The sequence below is a fragment of the Amphiura filiformis genome, chromosome 11, assembly GCF_039555335.1.
Source record: "Amphiura filiformis chromosome 11, Afil_fr2py, whole genome shotgun sequence".
NCBI lineage: Eukaryota > Metazoa > Echinodermata > Ophiuroidea > Amphilepidida > Amphiuridae > Amphiura > Amphiura filiformis.
Genome location: NC_092638.1, coordinates 56,932,563 through 56,957,426, shown reverse-complemented (window position 1 = coordinate 56,957,426; position 24,864 = coordinate 56,932,563). Strand labels below are relative to the sequence as shown.

The window sequence follows — 24,864 nt, the reverse complement described above, 5'->3', positions numbered from 1 at the left end:
TATAATAATAATAATAATAATAATAATAATAATAATAATAATAATAATAATAATAATAATATAATAAAAATAATTAATAGGCTTAAAATAAAATAAAATAGAAATGAAATAAAATAAAATAGGCCTAAGTAAAACAAAATAACAAATCAAAAACATAATGAATACCAATCTTTAGTCGAAGCACATTTAATATATGAATCGTAATAAATTAATAATATAGGCCTATTAAATTCAATCGAACCGGAGAGTCCATCAACATACTATTTGCTTTTGTACACGCTGGACCCAGTACCGGTACTGCAAACACAGACAATCAACACTCAAAAGTCAACCAATACTATACACATACAACACCCCACTGTACCGCCGGGAGTTGAAGCGATCGATTGTGCATCATCAATCAACAGCAGCACATTACCCGCGGTTTTAAGGGGGGGCGAAAGTGCACGGGTGCGAAATTGAAAGGGGCGAAAGTGCACGGGTCCGAAATTGAAAGGGTGCGAACCGTCCTGTTATCCCCCTGACCATCCTATATTCTCGGGCCTATATTGAGTCAAGATCATCCTAAATAGTATGTAAATCCCCGCCCTGCGCCGTAGACTTAATTCAATTGTACATTAATAACTAAGTATCATTGACACTGACAGACCCCCGGGAGCAATCGAGTCCTCAAAAATGAAGGCTTCATTTTGAGGACTCGATTGCATCAGATTATAGAGCTCCTACAGCCATGCAGCTCTCCTTAACAACATTTCAGGAGTAAAATTTACAGAGCTCCTGACTACTTGAATCCCTATTATGTTTTGATACAAAAATAGATTGAGCTCCTGGTTGAGCACCACCGGGGAGCACCATCTCAGGAGAGTGATTAACAGAGCTGCAATTATCAAAAATGAAGCCTTCATTGAAGGCCTGATTGACATGCATATTTTAGGTATCCCAGGCTGCCACCCTAGTCCTGCCAGCAAGACTTCAGTCTTTATCATAAACATAATGACATCTACTGACCTGAAGTCTTGCAGCGGTACATAGGGATGCACTGTACGTTTAAGAAATCCAAACTTCAAGCATCAAGAAATATACCTTGTATTTGTCAGTTTTTCAGAGATGCTGTAGACCCTCTCTACACAATGCTGCTCAATATGATAAATCCAAATCATGAAAATCAAGACATTTTGCAGAGCAATATTTTGACCACTTTTGAAGATTGCAGGTTTTGCCAACCCTGGGAATTTTGAACCCACCCAAAAGATGAGATCAATGTTGATCAATTACCTCAACTTTGGGAGTATAGACTAGTACAGTGGGATTAAAATCATCCAAGCACGCCCAAACCCTGGTACAATGGGATTAAATTTGTCAGTGCATGCCCAAACTGTCCTTGAGATAGTTCCTCAGCTGCATCTTTAGAGCCCACATATTGTGATGTTTCTTATTTGTGGAAAAGATAATAATAGAGTGAACTGTAACTCTAGGTACGACGAACTGGAACTAGCTGCCACCCAGGCAAACCTTAGTTAACACATTTGCTAGTCAGCGAAATTCGCTGAGACCGGGGCCCAAACACAATGCATATTTACATAGAAATTTGATTTTTTTTCGAGAATAGGTCGGTGAAGGAAACCTACATAAATATGTTTTTTATACTTCACTTGACCCAAATATATGAATTTTTATGGTGATAATCAAGTTGCACAGGGATTTTGATAGCAGTTTAATTACATTTTAAAATAAAAATTCCTTTAAAAAAGGAATGTGGCGCCCAATGTGAGCTGGACGGGATATGGTGAATTCCATGGTGATTAGATTTGGTATTATAATGATTTTTTTAGGGAAGAGTAGAAGATGATCAAATGACGAGAGAAATGCTTCATGGAATGAAGCTTTCATGTCAATTTGCGATTATGTGGGGTGGGAGTTCTGTTTTGGGGGCCTATTGTAGTGAGGATATTGCTTTGGATATTGAATATTGTTGAATTTCGTTATGCAGGGCCTAGGGTATATGATGGATAACTAGACGACACAAATAAGTAAGCTTCCCCCTAGTCATCTATACACTCATTCTTGTCACACGACGAATTTCGACAAAGTCATGTAAACGTAATTTCGTTTTTCACCCGACCTCCGTCCAGAAACAATCCTGAAATGTTGAAAACTTGGGGTCGGCGCACTCATGCCAGTTTATCCTAAGGTATAGGCTACTCTGTGTCTTTTGTAGCCAACCATGTGGCTAAGAGAGGCTAGGAAATACTTAAACTAATACAAAACAATCATACCCTCCTTTCATATCAAACAATACCAAGAAATTGACAGGCCTGTTAAATCAAGGGTAAGATCGATCGTTATTCTTCATGAAACGGGCACAGCCCATTTTTATGTTATTAATTCTGCTAAAATTAATTAATAAATAACAAAATTACGTCATAATTATGACTTTAAGTCGGCCATAGAACTCTATTTTAACATGATTTTAAACAGACAAAATAGCCATTGGGGTTTCTTTCACTTTACCTTGCTAGGAACCCTTCCCAGCAGTTAGGCATATTACAATAAATATTATTTTTGCAAAGAAACTTCTGACCTTCAACACAGTCATGTCTTCCGAATGTATTCCTTTCTCTGCTGACCAGGATTGATTTTCGTTAATTAATGTTTTTTATCAGAGATAGTCACCACAAAGATACTGAGCTGTATTCAAGCACATAAACCAATTAGTGTTAATCAATTTCATGTTTGGTCAGTGGTTGTGTTGGTCAACTATAATTAATTGGTGTTGGTTTAAGGATTAGGTTCACTGTGTGCAATCACTATGGACCACAATGGTCTCATTCCAGTGGCATATTATCAATAACCTCAATTAAACAATCATAGTGCAAAATTTGACCTTAAGTTGCAAAGTATGAGTTTTGTACTCACATTTTCAAAGGTCATTCAATGAATGCACAAATGTATTGGGGTTAAAGAACTGTGCCCTGATAGATGAGCATGTTGTAGATTCTTCACACTGTAAACAACTAGTTCATGTGCAAACATGTTCAAAACATACATAATTAGAATGGTCAAATGTCACCGTCTATCGGGTTCAAAGAGGCGGTAAACTGGTTTAAACCATACAAAGGTCACGGGTTATTTGGTGTTTTTATAAGTCCATTAATTTTGTATTTTAAACAAAGAATATACACACATCATTTTATCCCGTGCATATCAGAAAACAATAATAAAATAAAATCCTAGCATATTGTGGTTTTATTTCTGAGCTGGGCATAATTTTAGCAAAACAATTAAGGAGTAAATCTAGCAAGAGTGAAATTAGAAGCTTTTCACAAAGTCATGCCTATATGTGGCCCCTCCGTAGAGGGCGCCACAAAAAAGCTGCTATCGCCATGAGACTAAGATCTAGAAACACCCCTAAATGCCGTTTTGGGGAATTTTGCTAGCAGAATCTTTTTGATGAAAGTCAATCTTTGACAAGATGCAACTTTGGTACGGAAAGTGCTATGACAAAAATGTTTTCAGTTTTGGCTTTCTTTACTCAAGGGCTTTAATTTGATATGTAAAATGATGCAGTTTGATGGCAAATTTGAATTCACCTAGCATACCTACATATTTATGCGGGACTAAAACTCAGGAACTCTAGCTTTGAAATTGCACATGATAGTTACGCATTTTACGTGATGCTAGAGTACTTTGCTATGGTTTTTTGGTTATTTATTTCGTTAATGTTGAAATTTGAATGAAAGTTATTTCGATGAGTCAACTGTATCTTTAATTTTGAGCAAGATTTGCCTATATTTTGGACAGTCTAAAATTTTGCTGAAGTGTAATTTTAGCAACATTTTTGATGCAATCGCCTGTCGTGATCGGCTGTGTTTACTTCTGAACTTCCATTCTTTTACACAGTGTCATGCTTCAGCGAATCCAACCAGTGGCGTAGCCAGGATTTTGGAACCGAGGGGTAACAACTTGTAAATGTACCGACGGAAATATATTTTTGTTTATTGACCCAAAATTTTTTTACATGGTTAGAAAAAGTGAAGAGCAAAAAAAAAAAAGAAAAAAGGATAATAGGCAGTACCAACATAAAAACACAAAACTTTTTATATGTATAATTCACAATTTTTCATCATTTTGTACAATTCTCCCCTTTTTTCTGCCACCCTGGGTTAAAATTAGGCTATTGTTAACCCAATTATTTTTACACCAACGCCTTTCGTCAACCGACGGCCTTACATGAACCGACGGACATGACAGGCACCGGGCCCCCTGGCCCCCCTCCCCCCCACTGGCTACACCACTGAATCCAACTAGATTTTGAATATCAGTGTTCGAATTAAGAAAATAAAAGCCTGGGTTGTAATTTCTGGTTGTCCACCAAAGTTTTTGGTTGTCCGTAAGCTGCCACAATCTGAAACAACTACATGTGACCAATAAAGTGGAGTGAGTGTAGTCAATTTATGAACAATTACTCTTTAATATTTAACAATTCATCAAGTTGTGTCAGGTTTGAGCAAACTAACAACTGGTGCATGTTTTGGTTGTCCCGGGTGAACGGACAACCAAAATTTCGAACACTGGTCTCTAGCCTAGATTGTGAAGGTCCCAGGGGGGTTACTTAGTACAAATGACCATACGGGGACGTGCCGCAAATATGGGTAGCATTTTCAGCCTTTTGGTATATCAATGACCCCTTTTTCTAAGCCAATTTTGGTATATAAATGGGTTTTTTTTTTTTTAAATTGTCAACTTCTTCGAAAAATGGCCTAATTTTGCCTCAATCTAGCCAAAATTTCGAAATTTGCCAAAAAATGTTGTAAAAATTTGTAAAAACTAAGACAATTTCTTGAAAAATTGGTATATTTATGGGTCCACTTTCAAATTCTCAGCGGCACACCCCTACCAAAATCAAACTTGAGTACCCCCCGGGGTGAGCACATTCTTGGCTAGACCTATCTAGCAATGCGGGACCAATCACCCAGAGCTGTACCTGTATCGTATATGTGACTAGTTCCGACAAAACCAGGAACAAGTCGCATTTTTGACATTTCATGATTTGAATAAAAATGTAAGCACGAGACAATAAGCTTCAAAATGATACCAAAATTTTAAACATAATTCTATAGCATCAACCTTTTAAGATATGCATAATTTTGTATATATGATACTTATATTTTTTGATTTTAAAAATAAACCTCTTTTTTTAAAAACGATATTGACTGATTTTGAGGAGTGAAGACGTGTTTCACACTCTCTCTCCCAATTACACACAAATCAATGGGATAATCAGTGATAAGTATTGAGCCTACATGCCTATCACTGTTCTACTATAGCTACCTGTACAACACTGACTGATGTAGTGATGAACTATATGTAGTGATTAATATGGAGACATCTACCAATACAGATCATAGTACACCTCCATCTCAGGGTATTACTGACCAGTTAATGGCAAGCTCCGAATATAGAGCCTACATGAAACAGCTATTAGCTGAAGTAGTTGATGAAAAGATTGGAAAAAGACTCGAAATATGTGAAAGTGAAATACATGAGATAAGACTAGAGATTCAGGCATTGAGTTTTGCAAAGTGACAGGTGTGCTGTAAATCGCACGCCTGGATAACCTGAGGTGTGCTCTTAGGTGTGCTGCAAATCGCACACCTAAATAAATCAAGGTGTGCTTTTTCAAAACTGGTGTATGACTATGATTTCATTTTCAGTTAAAACTTAGCAATATTGTGACTACATGTACTTTTTTTAATTGGCCACGGTTAAGCTCTGGGGTAATGAACGGTGCATTCTGCAAAGATGTCTTTTAGCTGTAAATTTGCTTTGGTGATAACTTTGCTTGTATCATTCGTGGTTAATTGAAAAAATACAATAACAAGAAAAAATTATTTTACAAGTTGGTATGCACAAAGGGCAAAGTTGTATATTGTGTTCATATCACAATCTACCGTAATTTTTTAATTTTGTTTTTTACATTTTATATTCCCCTGGATTTAGAATGTCCCTGGACCTTGGACTAATTGCTAGTGTCATTTGTAATTAATTTAATAAAAATACAAAAAATTACAAAAGATTTAAAAAATTATAAATTCTTGTTTAAAATAGGCAAATTCGTAACTTATGTTCACATAATAATCTATGAATGATTTTCAAATGCATTTGTTTTGTATGCTTCTTTACATCATAAATAGGTTGCAATGTGAACATCAATTATAAATTTGCCTATTTTGAACATGAATTAATAGTTTTTTTAAATCTTTTTGTAATTTTTTTTTTTTATTTCTAAAAATTTTTTCAGGGACATTCTTAAGTTCCAGGGACATTCTAAATCCAAAAAAGAAAAAAAAAAAAAAAAAAAAAAATTTTTTTTTTTTTTTTTTTAGGCGTGCGAAAAATCGCACCCTCGGCGCATTTTCAGGCGTGCGGCGCGTGCAAATCGCACTCGCACGCCTTAAAACTCAATGCCTGGAGATTGACACATTGAAGGAGGACAAGAACCAGAGAAAGAAAGTAGATGATGATTTTTCTGAAAAACTATCTAATGTCCAAAATGAGCTCGATGATCTTGAACAATATAGCCGTAGAAATAGTCTTCGGATAAATGGAATAACAGAGAATCCTAAAGAAGATACAAATGAACTCATCAAAACTATGGCTAAGGAGAGGTTGGGCGTGACAATAGACGATCGAGACATAGATCGCAGTCATCGAGTGGGTAAACCAAGACCAGAACCAAGACCAATTCTGATGAAGTTTACCAACTACAAAGCCAGAAATGATGTGATGAAAGACAGAAAGAAATTAAAAGGTAGCAACATCACAATAAAGGAGGACTTGACCAGGATTAACCAAGACTTGCTTACCAATACAGCAAAGAGAACTGGTGTTAAGAATACATGGAGTCACGATGGCCGCATCCTTGTAGCAGCACCAACAAGTACCCCAGGTAAAACTGTAATAATTCAAATAAGAAATACCAGCGATTGGCAGAAACTTCCTGACAAGGAAGTCTTCGAAGAGTTCGAGAAACAAAGAGCGGTAAGAGCAAAAGCCAATCAGAATGTAAATGCTGAACTTACTCAACACAAGATGCTAACCCGAACAAAGGCCGGAAGCCTACGGTAAAGGCTAGCGATTTGTATGTGAACATTTTACAAACATTTTGTACTATATAATTATAATTCTTTACTGTCACTGTAACAGTGTAATATCATCAGGGAACTACTGCACGGAGCCTACGGTAAAGGCTAAAGTGAAGTTACAGACTTTAATGTAAAATAAAGTGGTACTCGGAGTCCACTGATCAATCGCGTCAGTAACAGTGACATTGCACTTGATATTGTAAAACATGTGAAATAATTATACTATATTATTGTGATTATTGTCTTTATCATGTAGTTACGGGACAGTAGTCCTACTAAACTACCTATGTGATACAATGTTTTTTATGTGTGTATTATTTTGATCATAGACAACAGGGTCTATGATTTGATGCAAATAAAGTTTGATGATGTTGATCATGACACCCTTGTTGGTAAATATTATAGATTAGTTGAATGAAAAACTAGTGGTTTTTGAACTGGATATTGATAATGACTGAAATAATAAAATAAATGAAAAATGTTGCAGATGTACTGGTGATGTTAACATGTATTTAACGCTGGTATTGACTCTAGTATAATGATGGTATTAAATACAAAACAATTGTTGGTAATGACTAGAATTAAAAATGTTCTACTGAACATGAAACTTAACGATGGTACTGAACGAAAATATGTTGTTGATATGCTGTTGATAATGACATGAAACATGTTGGTGTTTTAAAAAATTGTGTTAGTAATACTAGTGGTATACAACACGAATCAGTTGGTAATGACTTGAATGAAATGTTATAATAAAAATTTAGGTGGTTTTGAACTTGATGCTGGTACTGAATGTAAAGTGTTGTGAATTTACTGGTGATGCTATAATATGATACTGATGTTGGTATTTACTAATACAAAATAGTGTTAGTAATACTGGTGGTATTCAACACAAAACATTATTGTTGGTAATGACTTTATATTAAAAATGTTCTTTATAATATCTTGTGGTTTTAAACACAAACCAATTGCTGGTAATGATTTCTATGCTGTACTAGCTGCAATAAAATTGTTGCAAAGTGGTGTTGTTTAACATGAAAATCATGTTGTTATTGACTCTAATAGAATTGGTACTATGAAATATTAGTAGTTGTAATATCAAAAACCATTTGTGTTGCCAATGCCTAATGTTGACTAGTGAAAATGGTATAGTTTTTGAGGCTGATGTTGATGACAAAAGAGTGTCTACAGAAATTATTGTTTGATGTTAAACATTTGTTGGTAACAACTCTAGTAAAAGGTATTAAAGACCCTGGTGGTGTTGAACAAGATGTTGATGATGATGATGTAATTCCGAAACTGTGTCAATAGTTACTACAGTTTGTGTCTCTCATTAACTATAGAAGATGTTGGTTTTGACACCTTATGTTATTAACTGATCAAGATAATGGTTTACTTACAATATGTACACCCCAACCAGTACCATTTTTACCATGTTAACAGTTTTCCTATTCAACAGCTTGGTTATGTTTTAAGCCTGAAAATGGTTAAAGGAAAATCTTTTGTTGTTGTTTTGTTTGCGAAAATTATTGACAGGTACTATTATACTGGGTGTATCTTTCTTTTTCTAGTAATCTGTGATATACATGTACCTAGTAATACATGTGGTTCTTTAAGTAATTCTGATAATGCCTGACTGACGTTTCATTGTTGTACAGTACTTTTCACCCAAATATTGTTTGTGGCATGTGGGCCATACTTAATGTTGACCTCAAATTTATTTGAGTGCAAAAATTTGTTTGTTTGTTTTTAAATTGTAATTTTATATATATATATTATTTTGTGTTTTGATGTCTGAATGTAGCCCTTGTTCTGTATGCCAAAAGCGTGTTAAGAAAAATCACAGAAAACTGAAATGTAGCACTTGTAAATGTTTTGTGCATAAATCATGTAGCAATCTGAGCAGAAAAGAATTCATGAAAAATGACAATCATTATTGGTTTTGTGTAAAATGCAATGATACAATGAATTTACCATTTAACCACTTCATTGACGATGAAAATTTCTTATTAGAATTGTACAAGTATTTTGATATTGATGATACTCCACGTGAATTTAATGTTGATAAATATGAACACTTGGCTATTGATCCAACAAAATACCAGGATGATATGAATACAGGGCAATTTAACAGTCACACTAATTATTATACTGATACTAAGTTAAGAGATGTTACTAACGAATCTTCTGAAAATTTGTCACTCCTTAATTTTAACATTAGGAGTCTGGATAAGAACTTTGATTCGTTTAGAGATTACATGTGTACTATTGATATTGACTTTCATGTTATAGGATTGGTGGAAACATGGTTAAAAGAAAAGCCACATGATTATTTTAATGTTAGCGGTTATAATCTTGAATTTGCAAACAGAAAGAATAAAGGCGGTGGTGGCGTTTGCCTCTATATGAAGAACAACATACATTATAAACTCCGTGATGACTTGGATGGTATTGAACATCCTGAATATGTTGAAAGTCTCTTTCTAGAAATAGAAAGAACAGGATTGCAAAACATTGTTATTGGTGTTGTATATAAACCTCCTGATCAAGGGATACATGAATTCAATAAGTATATAGATGGAGTTCTGTCGATTATTAATAAAGAAAATAAACTTGTATACTTGATGGGTGATTTTAACATTAATTTGTTAAATGAAGATGTTCATGTACCTACTGCTGAATTTCTAAATACTATGTCATCTTATTCCTTATATCCATGTATTACAAAGCCTACAAGAATTACCACAAAAACAGCTACTCTTATTGATAACATTTTACCAATTGTTATACATGTCAAACATCTGGAATCATGGTAACAGATATAACCGATCACTTTCCAATCTTTCTATCTACAAATTTAAATTTGTACAGAAAGATTGATAATCTTCAAGGTACCTGTAATTTTAACACACGGTGTAAAACTGAGCAAAATGTACAAAAATTTCAAAATGAGCTGAAAAACGTAGACTGGGATTTTATTTGTTCATCTGATGATGTAAATATGTCATATAATAAGTTCATTGAAAAATTTACGCTACTTTATGATGAGTGTATTCCAAAATGTAAACCCAACAAGAGGGCCAAGAAACATGACCCTAGATGTCCTTGGATAACTAAAGGGTTGGTAAAATCGATTCGTAGAAAGAATATATTGTACAAGAAATCAATCAAAAACCAACAGAGGAAAACATTTCTAAATATAAATCATATCGTAGTAAGCTAACATCTTTACTCCGACTGGCAAAACGTCATTATTTTTCTTCATTGCTTGAAAGAGAAAGGTACAGTATGAGAAATACTTGGAAGATTCTCAACAATATACTGAGAAGTAAAAGGCGTAACATGTCTCAAAAATGTGTAAGTAATGGGGAAACAATAACAAATCCTAAGATAATTGCTGATAAGTTCAATGAGTATTTTTCAAATATTGGACCCAAACTAGCACAAAGTATAAGCCATACTGGTAAAGATTTTTGTGATTATCTAAAAATCCAAATAGTTCTACATGTTTCTTTAAACCAACCACTGAAGAAGAAATTCTGAAAATTATTGCAACTTTGGGTAGTAGAAAAGTCCAGGTCACGATGGTATAGGATCTGATATTGTTAAAAAAGAGTTGCGAATGAAATTGCATATCCACTGCAAAGGATTTTAAATATCTCTTTAAACACAGGTGTTGTGCCAGATGATTTAAAAATGGCAAAGGTAGTTCCAATATACAAAAAAGACAACCCTGAAATGTTTGGTAACTACAGACCAGTTTCAGTGTTACCATGTTTTTCTAAATTGCTTGAACGGATTGTGTATAATAGATGTATTGATTTTTAAATAAGTTCAATGTTTTGTATGATAAGCAGTATGGCTTTAGAAGCAACCATTCCACATATATGGCAGTTTTGGATTTTGTATGTGACATTGAAAATGCAAGTAGTGAAAAGAAACACACAGCTGGTATTTTTATGGACCTGTCAAAAGCATTTGACACCATAAATCATAATATTTTGATAAGCAAACTGGAACACTATGGTTTTAGAGGAGTAACATCTCAATGGTTTTCAAATTATCTTTCTGAGAGAAAACAATATGTGTCATACAATTCAGAAGTCTCATCTTATGAACCGATTTTATGTGGCGTTCCACAAGGATCAATATTGGGTCCTCTGCTTTTCATCATCTATATGAATGACATCGCTCACACATCTGAATTACTATCATTTATTTTATTCGCTGATGATACCACTGTTTTCTACTCACATGAAAATATTAATGAACTCTGTAATGTAATTAATAATGAGCTGAGGGAGGTAATTAACTGGTTCAAAGCTAACAAACTTTCACTCAATGCAAAAAGACAAATCTCATGTTTTTAGGTACTGTGTCCAAAACCAAGGAAATCAATGACAATAATATTGTAATATCTTTAGATGGTTGTAAACTGACTCGTGTTAAAGAAGCCAAATTCCTGGGTCTAACTATTGATGAAAATCTTTCTTGGAAGAAACAGATTGTTAATATTTGTAATGTGTCTTCTCGAAATATTGGCGTTTTGAACAAGGTGAAGCATTATTTACCCGAACAAACTTTGTACAACCTTTACTGTTCACTAGTTGTACCCTATTTTAATTACGGTATTTTACTTTGGGGAAATGCAAACAAGGCATATCTGAACAAATTATTTAAGCTACAAAAAAGAGCTTTAAGAATAATATCTCATAGTCCGTATTTAAGCCATTCAAGACCACTTTTTGATAAATACAATGTTCTTGATATATTTGATATGTACAAGAAAGAGTTGTCTATTTTATGTATAAGTATACCCAAGGTATGTTACCAAAATCATTTGATGCTATGTTTAAGAGTCTTAAGGATATTCACAGTTATAATACTAGAAATAAGCATAATTACCAACTGCACAAAACAAGTACTGTTGTCTCAAATGGTCCAAAATTTGGAATCAAATACCTTATGAGATTAGACAGGCTACCAACATTTCTCTCTTTAAGAGAGGAGTACATGCCTTCCTGAATGACAAGTAGATCCAAGTATGTTTTGCTTCATTATTATAGTGTAATATTTCTGTTAATCATTCTGTTAAATCATTGCCTCCACTTAATATGTCATCTCAAAGTTGTTTATCATTGCTTTTATGCTTTATATCAGCGTTTGTAATTTGCTATATGTAAATGTTAAATACTCATGATTATAGTACAATATTATATTTAAATTGATTGATTCATTATATTTGTCTTTAAATTGTTTGGCTACAGATCCTCGTTTTGTTTTTGTTCTGTTTTAATTTGTGTAATTTAATTACACAGGGGGTGCAGCATTTACAGGCTTCGCTTATCGTTGTACCTCCTCCATCGTGTTGTACTTTTTATAATTATTGTATTTTGTTGTAATTTTTGATGGAAATAAAATAAATCTGATTGATTGATTGAAGTACTTTCAAGTATTTGGAAACCCACTCAGTCCCAAGGTCAAATACCATGAAATTAAGAATTCCAAAATATATTTTATTGGGAGTGTCATCTTTAAAGGCCTATAACTAAAAAATATGCTCAAAAAAAAGGAGTATTTCATGATCCTAGCACAGTAGCAGCCTCTTTTTATGACATTTTTCAGTAGATATCCACAAAAAAGCTTATTCCCAAAATTTCACTTGATTCCGATTTTGTGTTTGGGAGTTATGCATGATTATGTGTATTACACATTTACACTACTCCTAAGACAATGTGTTGTAATTTTGTTCTGGTATACCAGAACGAAATTTGAATCTCACAATATTTTTGCGAAACGAATTAATTTGCAAGAAATATTTGGTACCGGTACATAAACATTATGTGCCGGGGTAGCCAGATAGAGGTTTCCAGTCAACCAGTGGTATAAAAATCTCAACTTTTTTTTAGAAAAGTGGGGGGATGAGGCTGTGGATCACAAAATGCCCTTTTAATATTAATATTGTATTTGTCTTGTCCAGGACCAGGCCTGCCTGTGCAATAATTATATATGAGCCCTGGTGGGATTGTAAAATTGGGAGGGGGGAGCAAGAAAATTTTGGCAAGCTGAACCCTGAAAGGGGGGCAGCAATTTTTGGCAAAGCCGAGGGCCAAAGGGAGGGGGGGAAGCAATTTTGGCACACATTCATGTGGCGTCTTTTAATTAATTGAAACACTCAAAAAAAGGCTTAGGAAAACAGTATTGAAAAAAGGGGGGGGGGCAAAGATATTTTGGCAGGCCGGGGGGGGTGAATTTTGGTGGGTGGAGGGGCAGCAATTTTGGCGACCCATTTGGAAATTTTACTCCAGGCGAGGGGGCTCATATTTATTGCACAAGTTATCAGTGACACTTGATTACCGTCTCGACTCGGCGGTAGAGTTTGATTGGCAGATGGCTATTTTAATGTTTGTTGCAATATTTATGCTATTTCATTTCATTTCATTTCAATTTTATTTATACACGGAAAAGCCCAGATCAGCCCTTGAGCTGGTCTTCCCTGGGGCCGTGTTGCTATATAAATTTACATGTTACATTACATCATTAATCAAGGATATTAAAAGTAAATGGAAATACAAAACAAGTATAAAAACTATATATGACAAAGTGATATAAATTAAGCATACAAAGCAAGTACAATTGACAAAGTAATAACCAAAAGCAAACATTTAGGTAAAGTTCAATTCATAATTACAGTAAAGCAATCTCCTGAACGCAGCAGGTCTATCACACAACTGTGCTTCAGCTGAGAGATCGTTCCATAGATGAGCACCCCTGTATGAAAGACTGCGTTTCTTAAAGTTATTTGAAGGAAAAGGAACATCAACATTATTTGGATTACGCCTGAGATTATAATTATATTCCTTTTTCTCAAATAACATGCAAATATTATCAGGAAGTATGTTGTTTGTAACCCTGAACATGAACTCTGCCAAATGGATGTTTCTTATTTCAGCAAGTGTCAAACAGCTGAGTTGATTAAGAACTTCAGACCCTGATGTGTCCCAAGGAACATTGCAAATATATCTAGCAGCTCTTGCCTGCATTCGTTGCAACTTAATTGAATCTGTTTTGGTACAATTACCCCATATTATATTACAATAATTGAAATGTGGTGCAACAATAGAGTTGTATATTCTATACTATATTATTTTTGGGCTCAAATTTAAAGAGCACATATCTGACAGGGAAAACTCACATTTTATACCAAAAAAATACAATTCTATTTTTCATGGAAATGTTAAAATATGGCTTTTAACTTATGAGCGCAAAATGACAGGGGTGTCAAGAGTGGCTATAACCATCAAAATAACGCTCAACAAAAGTTAAACATAAGCACAGTTACACCTTTGTTTGCATGATTTTCTTTATTACTTTTATTTTTCTCTTAATTTTTCATGGTTCAACTTATTGCACAAAAGAAGCAAATTGAAAAAATAAATATTGCACCCTGAAAATAAATCAGTTTTAGAGCTTCTAGACTCTTGGTGGTAATGAATAAAGGAAGATGATCATAAGAGATAAATATGTTTTTGGTGAAAGCATTTTTGCACGCTGTATTAGCCTTTTTCTAACGCTAATTGCTCTGATTGGTTCTCGCTAACAAGAGTGTATGAATAATTACTTGTGGGTTGTTGTACTTACCTAACATGCTTTGTTGTTGTTGTTGTTGTTGTTGTTGTTGTTGTTGTTGTTGTTGTTGTTGTTGTTGTTGTTGTTGTTGTTGATTATTAAATATAACATGTAACATGATTAAGAATCCCATTGGAAATAAGTTATTATTTATTTTTGGCTTTCATTTACGATCCTGTTTTAACAACATTGGTGTTTGCATTGTAATCTTTGTTTATTTTCAAGACTCGTTTGACAACAAAAGTTAGTTGTAAATCTACCTTTTTATTTTTTACAATGTATTTGAACTTGAGATTCTGTTCAATATTGCTAATCTCTTAAGGTGGTACTACACCCCTGGCTAATTTTGTGCCTATTTTTGCATTTTTCTCAAAATTTATAGCGCGTTGGTGACAATTAGGGCAAGGACCACAACTACTGCACTGGAAATTCAGCAACTCAAGGCAAGCAGTTATTGATTTATTGATCAAATTTTGGTTTTCCCTCATTTTTGACTGTAACTCCACAGCTGTTGTCTTTGCTGAAATAAAATTTCCAGCAGTGATGCAAATGCTGTGCTTTAGGCGCACAATTGGGCTACTTGGTGATCACTTGCTGCTACTCAAGAAACCATGCCGCTACTTGTCTAAAATTGGGCTACTTTTGCCAGTCTCAGGCCGCGGCAGTCATTTGATGTATTTCCTTTCAATTTAGCCTATTTATATAGGTTTTGAGTCTCTGAAGCTCCAAATTGCAATTACAATGGGTATTTTGTGACCATTTAGTCAAGTGCTTTTCTGCCCAATTGGGTGTTTTGCGTTCTAAATTCGGATAAATCCGCCCAAATATCCGGTATTGGGCGTTTTTTTAAAGCTTAAAAATTGGGCTGCGTGAGAATCCTTTACCGCGGCCTGGCGAGTCAATGCGCTGCGCCCTGACGCTGAAAAGTTTTGGCAACACTAATTTCCAGTGCAGTAGTTGTAGTATCTTACTTGTCACCAATACGCTATAATTTTTGAGAAAAATGCAAAAATAGGCACAAAATTTCCCAGGGGTGTAGTACCCTTAAGGGATCTAGAATGAGCGTTTATGGCGTTTCGACAGTATTTTTTGTGGGACATGAGAGCACCTCAGACGTATCGAATTGCATTCTGAATATGAAGCATGTCTTTCTGATATCAAATAATTTTCATTTTTTGAAATTCACGATATAATACAAATTATTAAAATTTGATATTTTTCAAATTTTGATATATAACAGTCCTCGAAATTTTTTTATAAATCTAATGATATATTCTTAAAGTGTATGTAGCTGGGGGAAATGCTGAAAATCAATTGAAAATTTTGAACTTTTATATTGAAGATATGGATTTTTTTCCCAAAAAGACCTATTTTTTTTGTGTTTTGGGAAAAAAATCATATCTTCAATACGAAAGGTCAAAATTGTCAATTGATCGTTGGCTTTTCACCCCACCTGTACATACACTTTAAGTATAAATCATCAGAAAAATTATTTGATATCAGAAGGACATTCTTCGTATTCAGAATGCAATTCGATATGTCTGATGTGCTCTAATGTCCCACAATAAATACTGTCCAAACGTTCATACCTCTTCCCTTAATGTTGTTAATTCAAATAAATTAAATAATCTATTATTATCATCATCATCATTATCATTATCATCATTAAATGAATCTGATACTGAAAGTACAATTTTGCAACTCACTGGTATCAGCCGCAACGTTGCAAAAAATTATATTAATTTCAAAAATAATATTTAATATTCTTTATTTCCAGAAGCCTGCTCATCGGCAACACAAACCAAAGTACACCACCAAGGCAAAAACAAACTGAAAGTAAACTTTGACCTTATCTGACGTCCTGTATACCTGCATACAAGCCATACATGTAGGTGCGTATCAAAGCACACCACTCCACGCCATACATAAATTCTCCCAGCCACATTTCCCTAATATGAAATAAAAAAAAAAGGAAAATTAAGTTTGGCAGGGGTGGGGTTCAAACTCACGGCACACCACTATCATGGATACTCTACAGTGAGCTTAGCGCCTTAGACCGCTCGGCCACTTGTCTTGTTGGTATTCATTTTGAAACTTATTTTAACATATAATCGCAACTTCAACATTTTTACATAGAATTTTCAATGTTTTTTCTATCTTTATTCTCGCTCAATTAAAAAAATATTTTGCCGTATATAAAATTGAAATAAAATTCTCTGCCTCTTAAATGCCATCAAATGTGCAACAATTGGGTATCACAAATTGTTATATATATGATGTGCAGTAAATATTCATATATTCTTTTATACATAGGATGCTTCAATTTTGACACAAAAATGTTTTACTGAAAATCCTCTCACTTGGCTGTTTAAAAAAGGTAACCACGCTTCCCTAGAATGTGCAATAAATTGGCATTAAAAGTTTTCTAATTTAAGCAGCATTCCAGAAACACTTGGCGTTTGGCGAAAAGAGGTGTGGTATCAAAGCAAGTCAACAGTGCATGTGAATAGAAGGAAGGATGCACTTATTTAAAGTCAGATTTAACAGGCTGCACAGCAAGGCATGCACTGATTGCACTGTGTGTGTATGTATACTACGTATGAGTAAGCACATCACAATAGTCTGTGCCACCACTGCTGTGTTTGATACAATGTATACACTACACTGCTGTTATGCGTAAAACTTATTGAAACTATCTGCCTAGTGACACACATTAAGGAATTTAATATAATTTTGCTGTTTAAAGTTTGTGAAGTTTATTTTACTGTTCAAGATGAGTTTCTGTATAGTGACCCATTTGGAGGAGGAATTTGATTGAAGTTTTACAACACCAGGAATAACTTTATTCGAACCTATATTCTGGAGTACTCTGTTGGACTGGTATACCAGACACATTGCTGGATTTATTAATATTGATAATACATTTGTTTTGATCATCAGTGTGAACATAATCATTTGAAAAACCATCTTCATTTAGAGTTTGATCATCAAACAGACATCAATTATCAATATTCGCTTTTATTTCATCAGATATTTTGCATATCAAACCAGCATTTCTATATGCCGTGTGGGCCTTTGGTTTCAGAGCCCCATGCCCACATGCGGACCATGGCCGATACACCTCCGATATTTGGACGTGGACAGTCACAGCGACTTCTTACTGGATTTCTAGAGCATATTCTAGACAATAGAGCATCAAAGGTAAGCAAACTTTTTTTTTTTTCAAACCTGATTTTTTGTCATTATATTTGTAATATTATGTTTACACATCCCAACTAGAATTCCTTAAGGAATCAGACTAAATTTGTTGTGTTTATAGGTCATCATCAAGCCCTCTGAAAAAGGTATTGGTAGAAAGAAAAAATAACAACTATAATATTCATATAAACTTGTCTTTTACCTGTTTAGGAGGCTGCATGAAGTCCACTTTTTGCATGAAAGCGATTTTATGATGTTTTTTTGGTTTCATTGGGTGGGGAGGGGGATAGATCCACATTTTGGCAATAACACATATATACCCCTGCAAAAAAAAAATGCACATGATTTTGGCAATATCACACCCCTGCAAAAAAAATCCTGCATTCAGGGTTTGTTTACTCCCAGTGATGTTCTCCCTGTATGCGCAATGGTTTTGGGGTGCATATTCAAGACAAATGCACCCAAAATTACATGAACATAAGGTTTTCCCCTCAAAAAGACTAAAGTGTTGGCAGTTTAGGAGGAAAAATAGAAAGTTTTTAGAAATTGGCCTGAGCAATTTGCCTGTGATGAAGATTTTGGTGTTATTGGAAGCTCGAAAGCAACCTTTATATTGTCATTGGACATGTGCACTCCTAGCAAATTGAAAATTGGGTGCCCCTATCTAGTAAAGGTCATATAACTTTAGTTGTGATCGTGAACAGAAACATGCAGTTACATATGTGTGGCAAAAAGTTGCTAAATACTATTTCCTGTTATTGCCCTGTTCCTATGGCAACAACAGAATTACGTAATGTCTTTTATCACTAGAGGTCAGTGACTGAATGTACACACAGTTGCAACAAATTGTTACATACTGTAGTGACCATTGCCGACCTTGTACGTAATGATGATGATAAAATCCTAACATGACAGTAGCGAACCAAAAAATAACACAAAAAACATCAAATTTCAGTCCCAAGTGTGGAGTTTTCAACCAAGGAATTTCATACACCATCATGTAATAATCAAGTGTAATAATCAACTTACTGTAGAGAAATTGAAGAAGAAAAAGCTTGTTCGCAGAAGATAAATAAATTGAATACATTTCGTTTGAAGTGGGACAGTATAAAGAGATGCTTTTGTATTTGTTGTTGAGTCTTTTTTTCTTCTTCGTCATCTTTCTATCACTTTCCCTTTTCTTTTCTTTCCTCAAGGTTTTTTGTCATTTGTCCTGTTTTGTGTATTATTTAAAACCAACAAAAAAAAGTGGTATACATCTCTTTGGTTATCGGTTACCCTGCTGTAGCCCAGGTGACTTCCGAGTAGTACTTATTAAGGAAATTGGCTAGTACCTGTACTGGACTGAATGTTTTTAGTCTAACCAGATATAGCCAAGGTTTTCTCCTGTGATCCTAATCTATTTACTCAGCAAACACAAAACATTTTACAAACAATCTTTAAATGTCAGGTTAAAATGGATATATACAGGTAAAATGTTTTAACAACTTCCAACAATATTCTGAAAACTTAATGAAAACATTGGTGTATCCTCCATGTAAGAGAATACCAAACAAATCCCAACTCTAATCTTACCCTAACCCTAATCCTACCCTAACCCTAACCATTACCCTAAGGCCAAAAAAAATTGTTTGTTTGTCCACGTCCGACCGACCGTGTACCCTGGTCCCGACCGTGTCTTTTTTTTTCTTTTTTTTTTTTTTTTTTTTCTTTTTCGGTTTTTTTTTTTGGGGTGGGATTTTTTTTTTTTTTTGATTTTTGATTTTTGGCTCTGAGCGGAGCTTATCAGTGCCTTTGTCATGCAACTAACTAGCATTCATTTTCAGGCCACAATACGCTGTTGGTTTTTATGCTAAGGATCATTTAATGACTGATATGAAGACTTAAGTTTCGTTTCTAAGTTTGGCTAAGTTATTTTCGAATCGATTGCACTCCAGATTTTATTGAAATTCAGGCGATAAAAGTATTATTTTTGGGTAAAAAGACCAAAATAGTCACGATAATCGAGTTATATCTTGGTTCCCTGTGTGTGCTAGAGATTATTCTGGTCTGTATAATTTAAGATGCGTAATACAGACGGAAACCAATGGAGGTACATTTCTTAAGATTTAGTTCAGATCAGAAATTATTTGACTACTTCTTAACTTTCTTCACTATTTCTTTATAATTTAAATAAAGAGATAGGTAAGGAATGTCAAGAAATAGTCAAGAACATGTCCGACTCTTGAATAAATCCCCGAATAAATCTGAACAAATGACTTTTCTGGGGGACGATTTGGCTTGCGCAAGTGCAGTACGAAAGCACTGTGCCGATTTTTTGTTAAAGGTCACGTTTTTACCGATAAGCTGCGATGCTCAACAAACTTCGTACTTTTCTATGAGGCTATTTTGAACCAATAAATCGATTAGTTTTTCTTGATTGATGACATCACCATTTCTGAACCAATCAGCAAACAGTTTTGTGTGATTGATCGATTCTTGCAGTAGTCTCCACAGCAGCCAGTTTGGTTCCGCCCCTTCCACACAAACATTTTTGTGGAGGGAGCGTAACCAAACTGGCTGCATAGGAGACTAAGTTCACTGACCCACTGACCTTGCAAACTCAACCACAGAGAGCTACGGTGCATAATCGAGGTGAAAATACGCTAGTTTGTTTACCATTCTGAGCTCATGAGCTTCTGGTAAATGTCATTCCGAAGCATTTACGAGCATACCATAATATTTTTTTATTAAATATAAAGATGTTTATTTAAGTTATTTGTAAAATTCAGCGATGGACTTAATATAGAAGTGGTTTGATTTTAGTTGTAAACGCGGGACTCGACCGGCATGACAAGTTGAACATGTGAAGTTCCAAATTCGGAAGCCATGTACTACTATTCCATGTACGTAGGTCTCACACGAACTGCTCCGAGGTTATACTGACTACTAGATTGTCTACTTTTGTACTTTCGTAAGTGATGAAATTGAAGAAAAAATCATGAAGTGAAATCTATCAGAAATAAACACTGATGTGATGTAGGCTAGTCCTGCTTAATCGGAGTACAGCATCCAGACCAGGCAGATCCAGATCCGAACAGAACTTACGATTGTTCGGTTGGACGGGGGTTGTACCGGGTTCAACACACATGACACAACAGACATGTCAGGACAGAACAGTTTTGGTGTTTACAAAAAATGCAAATGATCTCAAGTCACAAAAATTTGTTATAAAATTTCATTTTTGTCTCGCCTCAGTATTTCTGTCTGTCCGGGGTGTGGATGTCCGTGTGTCCGTCTGGAGCTGTATCTGGGAAACTGTAAGACCTCACGCAGTGCGTGGGCGCTACTTGGTGGGAGGAAGGGTATCTAAGTTTGCTCCGTAATTGTATGTTTGCGGTGAAAAATAATGCAAATTAACATAGCTTATTTATGCAAAAATCAGCGCAAATTGATAAAATTTCATTTCTGAACTTTGTTCAGGATGGGACTTAGTAATCACTATTTCCGTCTGTGTGTGGGGGGGGGATGTCCGAATGTTTGTCCGGAGCTGTATCTGGGGAACCGTAAGACCTACGGGGACGCTACTTGGTGGGAGGAAGGGTATCCAAGTTTGCTCCGTAATTGTATGTTTTCGGTGAAAATATGCAAATTAACATAGCTAATTTGCATAATTTATGCGAATATCAGCGCAAATTGATAGCGGTGCATGGTAACGAAACCGTGTGTGACAGGAATGATACACACCTGCTGATCACCTGATTAGTTTTTGGCGAAAAGTATGCGCATTTAGTTGTTAAGTTGCATAATTTATGCGGACGCTTCTACAAAATGGTTGGAAATCTGAAGAAATCCGCCTTGTGAAGCTGTTTCTGGGGATCCGTAAGAATGCTAAGCCCTATGATGATGAAACGTGGTGGGGTAGCATGACCAGAGGATCTCGACCTGATTCGATTTTCAGCGCAAAATATGGTAATTACCTACCTAATTTGCATAATTTATGCATAATATGCAAAAACCTTTTTTCTCGGAGACTAGGGGTCGCACATTCTTCAAACTTGGTGGGCGGGTGCATCTTGACCCCAGACAGAACAAGTTTGTATTGGTTAGTGGGTGAAGGTCACTCGAGGTCATCCAGGGGTCATCTAAGGTCAAATTACTAAAACTGTCGTATGGGCATGAAACTTGGTGGGTACAGTTAACATTTAGAGTCAAATTTTCTGACGGTCATTTTGGGGTCATCCGAGGTCACTTAGGGGTCATCCGAGGTCAAATTACTAAAAAGTGTCGTATGAGCATGAAACTTGATGGATACACTTAACATTATGAGTCAAAGTTTCGGAAGGTAATTTCGGGGTCATCCGAGGTCACCCAGGGGTCATCTGAGGTTAAGTTACTAAAAACTCGCATGGGCATGAAACTTGGTGGGTACAGTCAACATTTCAAGCCAAATTTTTGGAATGTCATTTTGGGGTCATCCAAGGTCACTCAGGGGTCATCTGTGGTCAAATTACTAAAACCTCATGTGGATATGAAACTTATTGATGGATGTATTATGCTCTGCAAATAAGATATAGCTACCAACCAGCAAGATGTATGATTGCGTGTGATCTGGCACATACAATGTATATGATTTCACCTGTTGCACATTCGACTGCAATTACTTTCACATTCAAAAAAGCACAGAGCCACAGCGCCATTGGTGCTCTTGTTTTTTCTTATAAAACAGTGGTAAGTATAAATTTAAAGAAAGAAAATGTAAAGAAAATGCACAGTATAACATGCAGAACCATCTCAAGAGTTAAACCAGTAAAGTGCTGTGTGTTTTGACTTATTTACCAGTCTTCAAATTGTCAGTTTCAAGTGCAATATCTGTAAAAAAAAACAAAACAATCCGACCTACCGACCCAACTGTTTCATAAGCCTCTATGGACAAACAAACAATTTTTTTTTGCCTAACCCTAATCCTACCCTAACCCTAATCCCTAACCCTAACCCTTACCCTAACCCTAAACCTAACCCCAAACCCAACTCTAATCCTATTAGTATTTAGTGCTCTCTTACACTAAGGATAAACCAAAACATTCTAGTAATATAATGTTTAAATCCTAATTTGGTAGCTCACATGCTTATATCAAATTTTTTTTTTTTATTCGATTTATTTATTTATTTTTTTTCTTGGCTTTTTTCTGTCTTTTTTTTGTTGTTGTATTTTTTGTTTGCAGCTCCAAGTGAAATAACCCGTATGTAAAATGTTATTTTATGTTTTGACCAAACTATATGCTAAAAAACGTATTGCATAGGTTCCACTTCTTTTGAGTGAACATGTTCCCAACGTACCTTCAAAGGGTGGTTTTGGCAAAAAGTGTACATTCTAAAAGTCCCCACCCTCCCACAAATAAATGCAGACTATGGGGCTGCATAAAACTAAAACCATGCAGAGACGAAATTTTACCCTTCCCAGAATCCTTTGCAACATTATTCATTACATCAAATAGCACTAAAGTTCCATTTATTTTCATTTTGACAGTAGACTGGCTAAATATGGGTCAACATCCTGTCAAAAAATATATTTTACAAGATCAGGATGTCCTGTGTTCACCACCATTTTGTCTCTTTTGACCCAACTGCACTAGATAGGCAAATCAGCAGTGGCGGTGCCACAGGGGGAAAATGCTCCCCCAGTCAAAACTCTTGCCCCCCTGTTTCCTCCCAGTAAAAACCCAAAATTATGAAAATTTCCACTTTTTATGTCAATTTTGTGCAAAATTGGTTGATTTTGCCCCCCTGAAATTCACTTTTCCCCCTCAATTAACCCCTAAAAAAAATTCCTGGCGCCGCCACTGCAAATCAGAAGATTGAAATGGGAAAAATGCATTATGGGAAATGTAAGCTATCTTCTCTGATATTGACATATATATACAGTGCCAAAATTTTGTACCGTACCATAGTCGAAACCGAGTGAAATTGAAAATGAAATCCAGTTAGTGTTAAAAATGTGATTTCTGAGAACTTTGCCGGGTTTTTTACATAATTCTGCCATGTAGTACTACGTACTTTAGTTTTCAGCTAACCATGCCCTATTGGGAATGAATGGAATGACGTCACACAATACAAAGGCATGAATTCTTCGTTATTTATCGGTATGCAAACTGTTACGGTTAGTGCGTGTCCATTAGGTGTAGCTGTCATCATAAAGCGTAAAACATACATTGTAATGGTTGTATGAAATTTATTTAGTAAGACCAAAAAGATTTACTTTCATAACTTTGCTGTTTGTGTATATCTTTAAAAAAATAATATTTAATAAAATGCTAGAGTTTCATACATGTAGTTATATTCTATAAATGTAGGGGGCCAAAATGGTGTACAAAATATCATGAATCACAGTACCTTTTTGAGGGAAAATGCAACTTATTTTACAGCCAATGTCAACATAGGGTCATGAGGTTAAAATCAGTGGCGGCACCAAGAATTTTTTGGGGGAGGGGGCATGGGGAAAAGTAAATTTCGGGGTGGATGGGGGGGCAAAATCAACAAAATGTGTGCAAAATGGAAATTTACATAAATTTGGGTTTTTTCCACAAAAGTGGGGGAGGGCAAGCGGGGGGGCAAGAAAAATATTGGGGGGAAATGCCCCTTGCCCCACTGGTTAAAATATTTCAAAACCTATATTGAACTAACACATTGGTACTTCATAATATGACAGATAATGGAAAGAAAAGTGCAAATGTATGTCATTTTCGGCACTTTGGAAAAATTGACACTTGTAACGTAAACATCGATCTCTTATATAAGACATGCCCCATGCTTTATCATGTCTTTCATGTTACACATTGAAACTCTGCATGCTGAGAAATACCAATTTATATGCAGTTATTTCGGAAATTATATACTTTGGGTTTAATTGTAC

General features: G+C 35.2%; 1 protein-coding gene across 1 annotated transcript in view; it reads left to right on the top strand.

Moving 5' to 3' along the window:
* Positions 1-518: 518 nt before the first annotated feature.
* LOC140165054 (uncharacterized) overlaps positions 519-24,864 on the top strand; it is a 51,342-nt gene continuing 26,996 nt past the window's right edge. Inside the window, exons 1-3 of the mRNA XM_072188470.1 lie at positions 519-571; positions 16,552-16,666; positions 17,805-17,975. Coding sequence (XP_072044571.1) covers positions 17,835-17,975 — 141 coding nt within the window. The 5' untranslated portion in view covers positions 519-571; positions 16,552-16,666; positions 17,805-17,834. The remainder of the gene's footprint in view (positions 572-16,551; positions 16,667-17,804; positions 17,976-24,864) is intronic.